General features: G+C 40.7%; 1 protein-coding gene across 12 annotated transcripts in view; it reads right to left on the bottom strand.

Annotated features, from left to right (window-relative positions):
* Positions 1-239: 239 nt before the first annotated feature.
* ADAM22 (ADAM metallopeptidase domain 22) overlaps positions 240-16,406 on the bottom strand; it is a 142,631-nt gene continuing 126,464 nt past the window's right edge. For all 12 annotated transcript variants that reach the window (XM_048061701.2, XM_048061700.2, XM_048061704.2 and 9 more), the window contains 2 exons: positions 8,758-8,881; positions 240-7,576 (listed from right to left, as the gene is read on the bottom strand). In XM_048061701.2, the coding sequence (XP_047917658.1) occupies positions 7,556-7,576; positions 8,758-8,881 (145 nt within the window). In that variant the 3' untranslated portion in view covers positions 240-7,555. The remainder of the gene's footprint in view (positions 7,577-8,757; positions 8,882-16,406) is intronic.

The following is a 16,406-nucleotide window of genomic DNA, read 5'->3' as shown; positions in this document are numbered from 1 at the left end:
TCGTCTGAGACGCCCAGAAAATTCATTATAGGTATGAAGTTATGCCATAAAACGTGAGAAGGAATGATGAAATAATATGTGGGATTAAAATGCACCTACACGTAAAAGCTTGGCTTGAAAAATGCATTTAGCTGAACTGCACCATACGAAAACAGTACAGTTTGTTAAAACAGTTATTGCGTAAACAGACAAGTTACTTGCTTTTGAAAAGTCCCAAGGTGGGATGTGGTTTTGTGGTTTTATTTGTTGTTTTTCGGGGAAAAGGGGGGTGGTATTTTGTGTGTGGTTTTGGTGGAGGGTGGTGGTGCTAATACGACACCTCTCTAGAGCAATAAGGGAAGAGGACCAATAACAAGGCTCCAAGTCTTCTTCCTCACTTTATTTATTTTTCCCAGGTTGAACTAATCAGTTCATCAGCTACTGGGCTACAAAATGGTGCAAGAACAATGTGAACAAATAGGATTATCTTCATGGACCTTGTTGAAAACACAAAACAGAGAAACCTGTAAAATGAAGAATTCCAGAACCAGGAAGAAATTCTAGTTAACCCGAGAAAACATTGTTTTTTGTTCTCCATAAGCATTTCAAAAACCCAGTGTGTTCACAGGGACTGATGGAATAAGCATCTTTCACTTTTAGATTCAAACTAAGATAATCAATAAGGTTACTAAGAAGTGACCTCAGTATTTGCTGTCATCTAACTAAAAAAGAAAAAGCAACTACGTAAAAGTTACTTCCCCATTAATGTAGTTTCAGTAAGCAGTTTGAAGATGTAAGTTACCTGCTTTAGAGAGACACATCTGTAACTCTGTAACTTTTTTTTTGAGAGAGAGAGACCTTTGACACAGGATATAGATGTGCTAAATGTAAGAACTTAAATATAAGAAGAATAAACACCACAGTCCTTGTCATTGAAAGTCACTTTACTGATGTTACAATATGTTAGTAACATTGAAAACCACAGGCATTTGTATTAAATACTCTCATAGAAGTGGATACTGTGATGCTGTTATTAAAAGTGAGCAGGAATTTAGAACCAAATTACAATGATCTTATTTTATAAAAAGCAACATTTTTTTTTTTAGCTACATGAAAGCCAGATTCATTCACTTAAACAGCCCAATGCCTGTAATGTTGATGACAAAAACAGCACACTCAAAGCTAGAAAGTTGTAAATTGCAATGCTTCGTTTTGGTGTTTGTCAAAATCTTACGTTTCTATTACATCATGTACAATTTTTAAAGGATTTTAATTAGCGAAGACAACAATATGACATAGATTGGTTGGTTTTGCAAACATTAGCCCAGCCCCAGTGGTGAAACCCAAGTCTCCTTGCCTCTCTGAATGTTTTACCAGTCAGGGCTAGCGTGAGTGAAAAAATAGCTTTTTCTTACAGCAATGCCCAAGATAAACATTAGCACAAAATGAAGCTGGCCAAGCCAATTGGTATATACCACCCCCAAAGCTTTGCTGAAAGAACATCATACTGTAAATAGTGTTTTCTCCAGCAGATTAAAAATTCTGTAATGCTTTGCTATTCTGAAAAAAATATTTTGCTTTTATGCAACAATAAAAATAAGTACTGTATTCTATATAAAACACTACCTATTGTAATACATCTTTACCCTTAAGAAAAGAAAAATCAGGTTATATATTCACAGTTTGAATATGTTCTGGACTGTATTTCCAAGCATAAAATATTTAGATTCTCTACACAGGCAGTGAGCAGGAGTCCTTGTACCAATATTCAAAATAAATCAGCATTTACTGTTATACAGAGCCTTACGATATTGCATGATTAGCTGCTAGCACCACTATACTTACATGGTCAGTCAGGCCTATATACAGAATTCCTAATTTGGTTGTAAAAATAGACTCTCCATGCTAAAGTTAGAATATATAAGGTCTTAAGGCCTCAAGTTATGATTTTTTTTAACCAAAACTTCATTTTTTTTAATCAGAGGATACATAAACATAAAAAAAAAAAAGCTTGTTGCTTTGACATTTTATGCTCCTGTAATTAAAAATAGTGTGACACCTCTGCTTCTCCCTTTAGAGAATGTTTCTTTTTAATTGCTCTGCACTTCTTTTCACCAATCTTCCTCATCTCATGCTGAGTTATATTGCAGTTACGGCCTGTCCATGTAACCAAAGTTTTCAACCAGTTTAGAGCTGGCTTAGCTAAAGTATTTTTTAAACGGGTGTAGGCTGTATTTTAGAGAACTAAAAATGCCAGCCCCAGCCAGGTGAGCCAGTTTGAAAGTCAGGGACAGAGTTTCTTGAGTGTGAGCAACCGAACACATTTCTGTGTTCTAAAGTTACTTTTACTGCTCGTTTTGGTTACTCATCTGAGATAACAACATATTTGTGTTGATTGTTGTAGTGCATTTCTAATCAATTGCAGGAAACTGCTCTGGAATGACAACACACCACCTGCTGGCTGTAGGAGCTACTGTTTCCAAAGCTTTAGTCTACATCAGCATCCATACCTGAGGTACCGAAATATTTTTCATAAGCCAACTTGGAAAATATTTGGGTCAAAGGAGTTTTTAGTGTCAATGGTAGACACTTCATTTCTTGTTTCAGGTGAAGTCACACCTAAGAGTCCTATCTATACTGCAACTGTATCTACACAATCAGCTTCACTGTCCTCCTTTTCTTCTTGCTCAATTATAGCTCCATGGTAGCTATTTATTTGCACATAGGAACTTCACCCCACCATGCAGTCACAGGATGACAAGCTGTACAAACGTGCAATTTATCTACATTTGTCTTCAGGAAATTTGACTGAAGTCAAATCCCATATTGCTGTTCAATGCTGTATGGTTTGGAAGCCAGGCAAATAGCGGGGTCAGACTGGCAGCAGAGGAGACCAGAATGCTCAAGCTCTTAAAAATGAGGTAAATCAACATTGTGGTTGATATAAGTAACACATTCTGCTAATGATACAGATATTCAGATGACTTAGAGGAAGAAGTGGATACTTTTGGAGGAAGAAAATTAGGATGTAGTATGACTTTTATGTTCACAGTGATAAAAGAGATTTATCCTTCCAAAATGCTAGAGGATGAGAAAGACACCGGATGACAGCCACCAAATGGTTTTACCAGTGCAAATTGCAAATGAGACATGAGGCTCATTCACCTATACTGCAGCAAGTGCAAACGATGTAATAACAGCACTGGAAAGACCTTATCTTGTGTGGAAAGGCAACTCACTGGGGCACATTTTGATCTTAGTCAATCAACACAAGAGGCTGCTAGTGAATGAAATTATCATTCATGGGAATGCTTTTCAGTAGGAGCAAAAAGGGGATAGAAGAGAAGGGAACAGCAGCTTGCTCGGTTTTACACTGGAATTTGGTAAGTTTGGCTACAACAGCTCTGTATGGGATTTGATGACAGAGCAAGTACTAAGAGCTAACCTATTATCCCACAGAATTATGGACTCATCATTGCATCACGTCACATCCTGATGTATTCTCCTCTTCTCACATACCAAGAGTCTTTATCATGTTGAGAGTGTCCATGATACTAATGTCCATGATACTAATGAAACGAATGTAAATTTGGTCTGAATTTGTAGTACGTGCATGCCTGTAATAGTGTATGTACCTACTCATAGCCCTGGTTTTGAAAACAGTTGTCACATTGATGTTGACAAGACCCCTCCGTTCATTTAAAACCAGCAACAGTGATTCAGGTAAGAGGACTTCAGCACACTAGCTATTGACATAATTTCTTTCTCTTTTTAATTCAGGCTAAAGCCCAAAGTTCCATTTGTTCATTTGCATAATCAAAGTTATCTAATGAGTGCATCAGCTTAGCAGGGTCAGCATCATAAATCAGGAACAAAACCTATAAACCATTTGGAAGTGGCTGTCTTCAAAGATACATGTCATACTTAAATCAGGTAACAAAATTATATGTGAATTATCAGTCCAAACCATTTCTGATATACTGCCTGAGTATGTTCACCAAAAGGCAATAGCATGGATTAATCAAATTCTTAACAAATCCAGAACTAGCAGGTATATTTTTAGTTATTAAATTGCAGCATCACTGTGCAGCATTATTATCCGGATACGGTCTGTAACTTTCAGTCTCCATCAGTTAGTGATATTAATTTTGTTTTAAATTATACAAGGTTCTTCTCCCACATGTTAAAATACATAACGCTAAGTATAGCTCAGCCTGCTGGTTGTATGCTCTTATGGACAAATACTTGTAATGTATTAGACATTACACACCACCACCACCCACTTCAACAAGTTTCTACAGCATAGCTGGCAAAAACTAGTTAATTTACTAAAAGAAAAATAAAAGTTTGAGTCTGAATGCGTCAAAATGACTGAGTTATCTTATTGACAATATGAGTGCTCTATTGTAGACTGGATGAGGTATTATGCGGCAATTTATATTGCTTTTGCCAGTGTAACCAACTGCTATGAATAAAAATATATGCAGTCTTCAAGGTTACAAATCTGGCAGCTTTCAACACACTGCATTTTAAACCACAGAAATGCAAGCAAGCGACTTCTTCTTTGACCTCCGTTGGCTTAAGAGGCTCTCACAGCCCAGTTTCCTGGGCTGAACCTGAAAACAGTTCAGGTTTTGTGCCATGACAAGATCTCCAAGCTACAAAGTTAATGCAAAATTCTCCGCTGAAGAATTTTGCAAAAATGAAAGGTTTGTGATATTCTCACTGTAGACCATCAAAGTGAAAGTCAATGTTTATTTAACTTAAACTTAGAGCTCATAACTAGACTTCCAGTCACGACATAGCCCCAAATGTAAAGGTGACTGTTAAAGTTACGCTACAGACACAACTGTATCATCATATGCTATGAATGAGTTATACCAAAACACGTGAGAAGCTGTAAGTACATAGTACATTGAAAATACAGTCAGGAGAGCCATTTGTTTTCAAAACAATAAGCTATGAATATTACACAAACAGCCAATACGGTACATCCAGTTCTGTTTGCCAAATCTTGCTGCTTCTTGATAAGGCAAAATGGAAAGGGAAGAGTAAAGGGTGATAAACATGAAATATGCACAGAAATCTAACAGGATTATTCAAATTACGTGCTAGATTGTAACCAAACAAAATATCATAAAAGGCACATGATGAAGAGTCCAGTTACTAGAGACAAGATACTAACGTGGAAGGGGAAAACAGCTTCCAGGCAACAGAGTAACACAAGAGCTGTGAGGCTAGCATAATTTCCTAATTAGGGTGAACTTGAGGGTCTTGAGGGTCCCACTCGAAGTCCAGCGAAATCAATAGAAGACTTCTATTGATTTCAAGTGCTTATGGCTCAGGCCCCTATTTCATGAGCTATACACTACTAACTACCTTTAATCCAGTTACCTACACTCAAATCTTTGCAAAAAATATTCTTCTGTGCTGCCAACTATTTACTCTTCAAAAAAGTGCAGAATCATTTCCTAAAGCAATTACAAGTGACTGGCTCCTTCCAGCTGTTCTGTCTTGTACTTGTACTCACTCTTATTTGCCTTTCTCCAAAATACTTACCAGAACCTGTCGACTGTGAAGGAAATCATTTGAACTCCAAGGTCAATATTTTGTTATAATCCAACACACAGCCTAATCATAAAATATAGTGCTTCTAAAAATCTTGCTTACTTTATAGCTGCTGACATTTCTTAATTTAATCTTACATATATGTGACTATTGACTCACTTAAAAGTTAAAAAAATATATTAAAAGGCTGAAAGTGTTGGGTTCACTTTTTAAAGGAAATACATGAAAGAGGTAGAAGATTCAGAAACACCGCAGATGTTCCCATCACAATGATATCTAATTGATCGCTCGGTCATTGGGCAAGGTATTCAACTGCACCGTACAGAATCGTGTGTTATTCTGTAATGGCACTACCTGAAGCTAAGAATCTGTCATTTTTGGAGAGCTGGAGAATTATAAATTGAATTGATGTGGTCTGGTTTTCTTATTGAATGAAAATTTCCAGTCATATTACCACATTTGTTTTTACAACACCCTTTACAAAATCTCAGGTACTAGAAATCTCACCATCCGTTTATTCGGGAAACCAACATCTCCATGGTAAAGGTGTTGGGCTTTTTGTTGGTTTTTTTCTTTGTTGGTTTGTTTTATAGGCTAAACTCACTTGTACTCAGTTCATGGCCCCAAAAAATTGTCAAGGGGACTTCAGGGGCAGCAAGCAGAGCATCCTAGCACATGGTAAAGGAGATTCCAGAAACAAATAAAAAGACAGCAATAAAACTGGCCACTTGCCCAGCATTGTTATTATCTAGTGCAGTGAAATTGTTAGGTTTCTCATAAGATACACTTTGCCATCCAAAACAGCATCTGAAATGCTCTGTCAGAAACACACAGCGAGTCTCACCAGATGGACTTCACATCACCACATCCTGAATTGACAATGTCGAAGTGTTCCCAAATTTTCAGGAAGTTTGTACTGCAGGTTAGTTCAAGACTCTGTCTCTGTTGTCTAGAGGATCATTCTTGATCGCACCGGTGTGAGAATACTCTGGTCATCTCACTGGACAGCGCATGTTGGCTGGTTCCCCTTACGATGATTTAAGACAAAGTGTACAGTACTGATTTCTGTGTTCCACCGTGTAATTGAGATTGTCGGTTACTTAGAAGACAGTACAGATTTTGGTCAAACACCAGTTTCTGAGAGACATGGTTTTACAGTACTGTACTTTCTGTATTTCCACAGTTGTCTGCTCATAATATTAGAAAAATTGAAGTGTGATGATGTTAGTCATGACTGTTTCTTTAGGCATTTGGCAAAATACACGTATGTATAACAGCTATTTTTGACGTTATCAAATGTTTACATATATACAACCTGTATACTGAGATTATAAACACGTAAAGTAAAAAAAAAAGAAAAAAAAAGATATAATCCTTGTTTGTTTGTTTGAAGTTTAGGTTCAAAGAGTTGCCTTTCAAAGCTTGAAATCCTGTCACAAAAAAAAAAAAAAATCCTATATTTCTTACTCCTGTATGCTAATTGCTACTACGGTATGTTGTTTATCCCTTACATGTGGAAAGTAAAGAACACAAGGTTCATGCACACAGCGTACAAGTTTACATTGGCCGGGTTCTCCTGAACACACGTTCCCAAGCCTAGTCTGGCCTGACTGGGAACTGCATTAAACCCGAGAAAAACCTCTCTTGGGTGGGACTTGCAACCTGACTGCAGCTGGGATGCTAGGTAAGTGTATCTCTCATCATGCGGAACAGCCTTGATATGTCCAGTCTAATACTCCCCTGTTAATTGGTATAATTTTGGTTGTTCTTTTCTTTACCTCAAATATCAAATCCATAAAATTCTGGCTGACCAAAAAAAAAAAAAAAAAAAAAAAAGACTGCTTTTTCCCTTCCAAATGAGAGGAGGTTCCCATTGTGATCACGGGCGTCTGTGTTGATCTTTCCCATTGTCTGAAGACCAGATGAATGTGCAAGGACTCAGCGATGCTGAGTTTCTATAAAATCTGAAGTAAACAGTTCTTGACGTCACCCCAGGAAAACGGAGCAGCTAAATGGAAGTCTCCCATAGCTGGAGAGGGGAAAAAGGAACACAAACACACATTATACACTGAGATAAAGCAGTGCGAATTTGTCTGGGGAAATGCATCTCCATTGCCTGGGTCGCCGAGGTTGTGCTTGTTGGTCTCTCCTACCTCTGGTGGGCTGTTCAGGCCACAAGCAGGCAGCCCTGGCCATTTCGGCACAACTCGCAGTCAGCAGAGTAACGCTCCACAGGGGCAGACGGTTTGAAGGAAATATATCGGTGTTACATCAGATCTCTACTAGCAAGCTTTTACCTTACAGTTACGGTAATTAATATTGGTATAGAGATTATTTCCCACCGTCTTCTGCCTAACCCTGCCCAGGGCATCTTTGATCTCTGCTGTGGGGCTGAGACGCACCGGCACAGCCCTGCCTCCCAGCTGCCAGCTCCACACGCGTCTGCAAGACCCTGTGCTGCCCCTCACACGCCTCCTGCCCACAGCAGGATGTGGGGCAGCAGCTTTCAGGCCCCAGCAGCAGTGCTCCGGTCCTTTATTCTTGCATAAAAGGGTGGAGAACAGTGCTGGGAATCGCACCTGCTTCAGCAACATAAACTAAAGGTATCACAAGTATAACACCTGAAGTAAATTTTAGGGGGAAAGGGAGTTGCTTGTTTAAATGCCTGCTGTGCCTGAGTAGACACAAAGGAAGCAATGGCTAGCATTGCCTTCTGGCAGCAGCTGGAAAGCTCATTCCAGAGGTTTCTGCCCACCCTGGGCAACCCCAGGGCTTGGTGCTAGCCCTTCATGTCCTCCTCAACTGCAGCTCATTTGCCTTTCCATAATGCTGGAAAGCAGCCATCCCCCAGCCCAGGTGCGCATCTCTGACTGCTTCAGATCCCTGGAAGGGGTAAGGGAGGAAAGCCAGGCCGCTCTGGGGCTGCCTGTCCTCCTCCACAGCCCACAGGCTGCCCAGGCATGCTCCCAGTTTGAACTAGGAAAAGTAGTGAGACCTGGGCTTCAGGTGGGAGAGCAACCCGAATGGGTTCTCTGTAAACACAGCCACTGAGGCTGTGCCAGAGGCTCAGCCTGTAGCAGCTTCCAGAGCTATGGATACGAAGTTAATGCTCTCACTGATGCTCAAAAATCTGCCGCCCTTCCCTTTTGCAAAACTACCAGTAAATTACATCACCGACAAACATGCACAGAAAATAATAGGTACACATACCCTGGCACTTTGCCTGTTAGCTTTTTTCTCCTCATCGGGAAGTGGTGGCATCGGGTAAGGGTATTTTCTGCTGGAAGCAATAGACCCAGTGGATGAAGATGGAGACTTTGCAGGAGACAGTGTCCTGAGGTGTTGAAACACACAAAATAAATGTCATGTCTTCGGGTCCCAGCACTGCAACAGCAACTGCCATTACTCTGAAGCGTGGTTCAGAACCAAGTATTATTAGCTCAATATTGGGGGGATAAAGTTGTTTGGTCAGTAGTCTAATAATTTCATGACTATAAATAAGGGTATTTATAGCTTTCAGGAACACTGGAGGAAAAAAAGTAAAATTTCCTACTTACTAGAGTTGTATTCCATAATAAAAATGATTTCTTAGACTGATTTATATGGTATTGTAATTAACATTTTTAAAATTAACAAAACAAATCTTTAATTGAGTAAATACAGGACTAAAAGATAGAAATGGCATTATGAAGCCTAAATAGAAACAATAATAGTATAAATACAAGCTGAACAGTATTATCTGCCAGTGGATGGAAAAATGGCAATTATCAGTGTCTTTATATATATATATATCTTACACATCTCCTGTGTTGATAAAAACATAGCAAATAAATCTATTATTTTAAAACAACACATTAATTTACACATATGCATGCACTCGGAGGCCAAACTGTTAGTTGTGAAGGAACAAAGGCATATACAAAGTGCTAATAACAAATTATTCGACATGCAAGCATCATACAGTGCATATTGTTCCAGCCAAAGAAAGAGTCTGATGAGAATATACAAAAATGGACTGATTAGTCAATGGCAATCAGCATTTCTGTACAAGGTGAGTAGAGTAAGCAGGAGCAAGTAAATGTTTGAATCACATGAAAGGCGTTCTTTTCAAGTCAATAAGGCAGCAGCACATTATTGACTGAAATTTTATACCCAAGAAAAACTCTTGTATGCTTCTGTTTTGAGATTCTGCACTTTTCCCACTTGAGAGGTTCCTATCAGGCTCTAGTTCTGGGCAGAATAAAAGGGGGAAAAAAATCTCCAAGTAGAAAGCGTAGGCTACCATGGCCTTTTTGTCTTTTTGTTCTCTTTTTCAGACTGAGGGCATTTTCCTAAGGAGGCCTCCCACTAGTGCAGGCACATCACCCAGAGCCTCCCTGAGCACTGTTACCTATTATTTTCTGAGCTTAACGTGTCCCTGAAGATGGAATTTGTCCCTCAGTCTCTACATAGGTCCTCCAAGCCCCTCACACAGAGCAAGGGCTGGCGTGTTGAGCAGCTGTAGGCCCAGTGACGAGCACCATTAGCAACACCACGGACACCAAGGAGCCACGGGGCCCAGGCCTGGCAGCCAGCCTCACACCCCTTGCTCTGGGATTTGTAGGATCAGCTCCTTCTGTCTAGAGAGAATTACAGACAGGTCAGGGACTCTTTAGTGTCTGGAATTGTTTTGTGCATCTATTATTTGAGTGAAATTCATTTACCTTTAAGTAATTATTCTTTTATTTTGGACTAGTGCTTCATTTTCTTGTGTCTGTAGCTCCCTACAACAGCACACTCATGTCTCCCATACAAACAATGACTGATGGTAGCCACGAGCAACACGGTGTCAATGGAAATCACATGGTGACAGCTCTCCAGCCTGCCTTATGATGCTCTAATGCCTCGTTCTGTAGCCTCTAAGTTCAACAGCGCTTAAAAAATTGGGGTTGGTATGTTATCCAAACATTGAAAAGGACATCTGCAGCGCGTGCACTTTGATTACCCATTAGGATGAACTGGACATACGTGAACATTTTCAGGAAGAAAATTTTAAACAGATACTGCAGTGTAAAAAAGACATTCATATGTCCAGCATCACAGATCTGGGCACCAAAATGCATCAGAAAAAAAAAATAATAAAAAAAAAGTTACTTTTTAAAAGAAATCCAGAGAAAGATTCTCAGCAGTGCCCTGCTCAGTGCTCTGCTCTTCACTACCCCTATGAGTCCTCTCATCTGGGCCCAAACTTGGACAGATAAGGATCACAAAACAAATATTAATGGATATAGAATCAAAAGTAATAATAATAAAAAGGAGAGGAGGAAGGGGGAAAGAAAAGAATAGCAGATTTTACAGATTATTAGTAATCTGATTATTCATGAACTTTGCCCAACAGCTGCAGTAGGATTTAAAATCTTGATGGGTAAATTTATAATGATTGGCACAGAACCAAGGGTGTTAGATCTGGCTTGGTAATCCCTATGAGAAAGCTGTGTATTTATGCAGGTACCATGGTTGCCTCCTGCACACCACTGGCTCTTCCCATGGGTTATTTTTGGCAGTGCAAGAGAAGGTTGTGGTGACAAGGAAAGCCACAGCCAATCTACCTGGCCATCAACCTTAGCAGGTGATGCTGGAAGGAGCAATGTCCTCCCAAGAATGGAGCATCCTGAACACCTTCCCTGCTCAGCAGGTCCTCTGAGCGGGAAGACCCCTAGCAGCCAGGTAGATCTGCACTTTTACCCAAAACCTAAGCAGCAACTTCTGGCCTCCATTTTTCAGAAAAGAGGAGGAAATTGGAATGGCAGTCAGAGTTTGAAGGAAGTCTCTGTGCCACAATACTTAAAAAGAGGTTGCACAGAAGAAGTCTGGGGGCAGCCAGCCATCTCACTTGAAACTGATTTATGATTAGCTAACCAGAGATGTTAAATAGCTGCTTCTCACTGAAGATGAGCTGCACAGAGAACTGGGAGAAGAGTCCGCAAGTGAGCACCAGCAGAAAGCAGAGCTGGCCGGCTGAATCCATATTGCTGGATTCACCCTGCATGGTACCTAAAGCTTTCCATTGCAGTCAGCTGAGGCCTCCTCAGTGACAAACTTAAACTTGCAACTTTTAGACCAGTATGCTGGTGGTGGGAGAGAAGAATCCTCCTTCTTGATGCGGTAGTGGAATTTTATCCTATGCTATAGGGAAGTATTTTTTTTAAGATTTGGAGGAAAGAAAAAAAATTGTTCCCAATTGAAGTGCTTGTTAAAAAAAATAATTAAAATCCTATGCAGACAAAATACTGCCTTTTTGAAAGATTTTGAAGCCCAGACCTTCAGCATAGCTGCCTAAATTTCCTACCTTGCCCCTCCACACGTGTTGCCTGCTCACCTGCGTTTTGCACACATAACTGATGTGCACGTCGCTGCTCGCCTGCACGTGCAAAGCCACAGCTGCTTTGGGAGCAGCGCGTGCATCCTCCTCGGGTGCTTTTCAGTTCAAACACATTGAGAATGCAGTTGCACACTTAAATAACCTTGCCCGCCCCTTGCAGGCTCTCGCCTCTTATTTCTGCTACACAGTCAGTGCTGGTTTTTGTCATCTTTAGTCCCATCTACTGAGACTGGGAAAATATATTACTGCTCAAGTGGATGCTCACAGAGCTGATGATGCATCTTGTGTGGTCAGCATAGTTGTTTGGGTTTTTTGGTCACTTTTCAGGTTCTGCCCTGCAATTGTGTATGTGCTGTGTATCCCAGATTTACATGTACTTTAAATGAGAAAGAGACAGAAATGTCCTTTCTCATTTACAGGATGGAAGAAACAGCATTCAGGGACACTTGCAGGTAATGCCAGGGTTAAAGGTAGGTAAAACTTTGCAGTTTGGGGCAAGGGTGGGATCCATTTAGCTTTCACTGGGGTTTTAGTTCTCCTGCTATCACATCCATTAGCTTTCATGCCAAATGTTGCTTCCAGCTGAACCTGTACAAGATATTAGAAAAGCAGTCTGATCTGCAGCAGTGTTTCAGAGATTTTACCACCAACACAAAATGAAGCCATGCACCTCAACACATCTTAAGGACTTTCATTTCTGGCCAGGAAGCAAGATGTAGTGGCTGCTTTGTGTCTCTTTCTGTTCTAGAAGCTGAAACTAATGGTGTGGGGAGATCGTGCTGGGACCCAGAAGAAGATGCTCCAGCAACTGGAGGATACCTGCATACAGACGTCTGCCTGCTCTGCCTTCTCTTCTAAACAGGGAGAATCCTGGCCCACACAAGGCATTGCAAAACATGTTCACTGGTCACACAACTAGATGTCTTGTGACCTCTTCAAGTGTCACTTTAGCCAAGCTCATAGCAGGTGGCCGTGACAGATCTGCAATGTTCAAGAACTTTGTTTCACTCTGTTTTGTGGACTGAAACAACCTAATGAAATTCACTTAAAAGTCAACTCAGTGAAAGCACTTCAAGTGTGGATACGTCAGCCTGACCTGACATCTGCTTACATGGTTCATCTCTGTGAAGGATGTTATCGGCATAAATCAGCCTCTGTTAGGAAGCTGCAGTCTTCTAAAACACTGTTGTGGCTAAGCATTTTAGCATTTTAATGCAGTTCCTTCTGGGAAACAGCCACATGCACAGGTTTCCTCAGGAGGAGAAGCAGAGGAAGGGGAGGTTTGGCTCTGGGGGAGCTCCAGCAGAGGTGAAGGCTGGGGCTGGAGCCCCTCACTCCAAGCACTGCCCAGCAATGAATGCTCCAGAAGTGAGCACTCACACACTTTAACGAACTATTTTGCCTAATTCTTGAAATGAAATCCTGACCCTACTGATGTCATTTTTTTTTTCAGTGGCTGCCAACAAGGCCAATATTTTGCTTTGGTGGTAATCAGGAAAAGTCCCTCCTGAAGGGGCAGAGCTTCCTAAGAAAAGGGTCTCTCCCAATGGCAGAGCAGGGAGGTTCTGCTCCAGCTACGCATCCTGTAGGGAGACAAAGTCATCCTCACCAAGGAGCCGGGGTGCCCCGTGGCCACGATGACTCTGAACGGCCTGCTGCCATCGCTGCTGAGGGCTTCACGCTGACAGAGCTTTCCAGTAACTGCAGCTCACTGCAGCGACTGGAAGATCAATGGAGGCCAATTTAAAAAGTTGAAAATATTATTGAGAGAAAGGAACAGAGAAACAGAAAGGGGGTTATTTTGTTTGTTTTTCACTTAAATGCAGCCTGAAGTTCCCTCAGAAAGAGCTGGGAGATAATGGTCGGTCCTGGCTCTGGCCTCTGCTGCATGCTCAGAGCAGAAGGCAATGGACACGGCAGGGCAGCAGAGCCAGCCCAGGCCTAATCATCAGCTGAGAAGGAGTGGAGACAAACGTGAGGAAGAAGGAAACAAGAACGCCAAAGCACAGGAAAAAAATATGGGGGAAATGCCTGTTGTTTCCTGCCCTCCATGCCCCTTGCCCATGCCTTTCTGATTTGGGATAGACATTTTCCCTCTGGGGATGCATCCTGGGTCTCCAAATAAATTAATGTTTTCTTCATAAATTTATCTTAAACACTCCCAAAGATTTTAAGTTACTGTAAATATTCGGATTAATTCAAATATAAGCAGCTCTGTGCTTCAGAGGGCACCTTCCAGTCCCCTTTGTCTATAATTATCTATAGAAATGCTTCATTTGGGTATTCTGATGGTTTATTTTCTGACACTAGGATGGTTCCTCAGTCCTTTAAGATGCAGAGAGAATTTCTAGTAATCCTTAACCATATTTCCTAAGGTCAAGCTGTGCGGTAACCACTGTAATTGACAACAACAAAAATATACAGTAGTATCACAATGGTAAAACAGTGAATTTACCTGAGCAATAGCTGATGTGCCTCAGCAACCTACCCTCTCCCCCTGAACCTCCACAAGAAATATACATTTAGGGCAAAGCTATTTAGCCTTTGCAAAGTAAATGAAGGCAAAATATGTCTTTGCTGTTTGTGCAGACAGCCCTCGCTGATCTCAGGGGATGAAGGTGATGCTAACACAGCACTTGCCCCTTGCTGCAATGCTGAAATTTCCCACCTGAGTTCATTGCTGGGGTTATGCAGCTATGACCTAGCATGTAAAATTAAAATCTAGCCTAGCCTTTGGGCAGGAAAATGAGATTTTTCTTTACAGCTCCTATTTTTCTATAGAAAGGAATCCCACAGCTGGGAGCTTTCTGGTACCAGAGCTACTACTATTACTATTATTAATAAAAAGTAATTATATGGAGATTCCCACTAGACCTGAAAAAAAAAATTATAAACTATTTAAATTTAATAACTAGGACACCAGGTGTCAGGGTGGCAAATTTAGACTTTTTTTTTAAGCTCATGGAGTAAGCCTCTGTGATACCTAATATCTCTATTTTCTGAAAATCTGCAGCTTTCCCAGGAATTGCAGGAAGACCTTTTATTTTTTCCTGACTCTACTTCAACTCTACCTGCAACAGCATCAGTCATCAAGACATGATTCCTAAAATTATAGGGAAACAAACAAAACAGCAATATTACTTTCATCCATCTTTAAAGGAAAAAAATAAATAAATCAAATATTTGCAACAACAACAAAAAAAAACTACTCAGCTACTTAGCTGGTGTTAATGCCTTGGGCTGTGATTCCTAAAATGAAGTATCAGCTGGACGGTCTGAGTTCAGCCTGACTTTCTGAACTTATTTCTGAACTGACTTTCTGGCTTATTAAACAAGATTTATTTGGTTCTCTTTGTGAATTGCTCCAAAGCTCAAAACCCAGCCGTGTGATGTGCAGACACACAGCTTTTAGGAACACTGTTTTTCCTCCACTGACAGATTAACCAAAATTGTGCCTGATTTCTGGGGAGAAACATGTAGTGTAACCTCTCATAAGCCCACAGCAACTCATCCCAGGAGAAGATTTGGTCCTTTGCCTTCCATAATATGCCTGCAGAATAGTTCCCTAAGGTTACCTCAGTTAATTAGGACACACAGGCTTCTAAATTTATCCTGATTTCTCTCCTGTTTCTAAAGCTACTGCTGCGGGCAGTCATTAGTAATCTTCTGTAGAGTAAAAATGTTCATTTAGGTTTCATCTCTGCTGATACCAAGCCCTAAAAACTCACATGGGTCAGCTTAATCCTCATCTACATACAAAATATGTTTGGTTTATCTCAAATGCAATTAGAAATGTGACTCATTCACTGCAACAGTGAAAACCCTCAGGAGCAGGGTGTGCTCCCATCAATTTAATCCAGTCACTAAATCAAGATATACTGATGCTAAAAGATTAAAACCACATTAAGAGTATGCATTGAGGAATCTGAACCTGTTTAACTAAACCAATTAAAGTAACATATATTAAAACAGTGCTATCTTCATAGTTCATCAACACCTTTGCTTATTGCAGCCAGAGGGCTTCGGCTACGAGCACCCTGAGAGCCAGCTGTGAGGTTAGGTCACGGCGGGAGACAGACTGCCTTGCCTGAACAACAGAGGTCGAGAGGACATTTTTAGGAAACGGTTCCGTTTCCCTTGCTAATAAAACACACCTCCTTCCTAGTGTGAGCTTGCTGAATTTCCCCTTCCAGTTAATTTTGGTTGCTCTCAGTCTTGGTCTGCCCCTAAATTTTTTGCTCCATGTGCACATACATGGATTTTATGATCAGGTAAGCACTTAACTTCTCTATTAAACTTCTGAATAGCTTGAAGTCCTGAAGGCTTTTTGAAGGTTTCTCTGGGCTATGTACTTAAACCTCCCTGGTTCTTGAACACGCTGCCCCAACACCAGTGGTTAAACTACAGCCCCCTACCAACAACAAGACCTGGCAGATTCTGATGGGAACAATCACAAAATCCCCCCTTAAACCTGGGATTCCTGTGTCAGGGATTATTA

This window comes from Anser cygnoides, chromosome 2 (assembly GCF_040182565.1).
Source record: "Anser cygnoides isolate HZ-2024a breed goose chromosome 2, Taihu_goose_T2T_genome, whole genome shotgun sequence".
NCBI lineage: Eukaryota > Metazoa > Chordata > Aves > Anseriformes > Anatidae > Anser > Anser cygnoides.
Note: the sequence above shows the minus strand (reverse complement) of the source record. Positions and strands in the feature narration are given on the sequence as shown.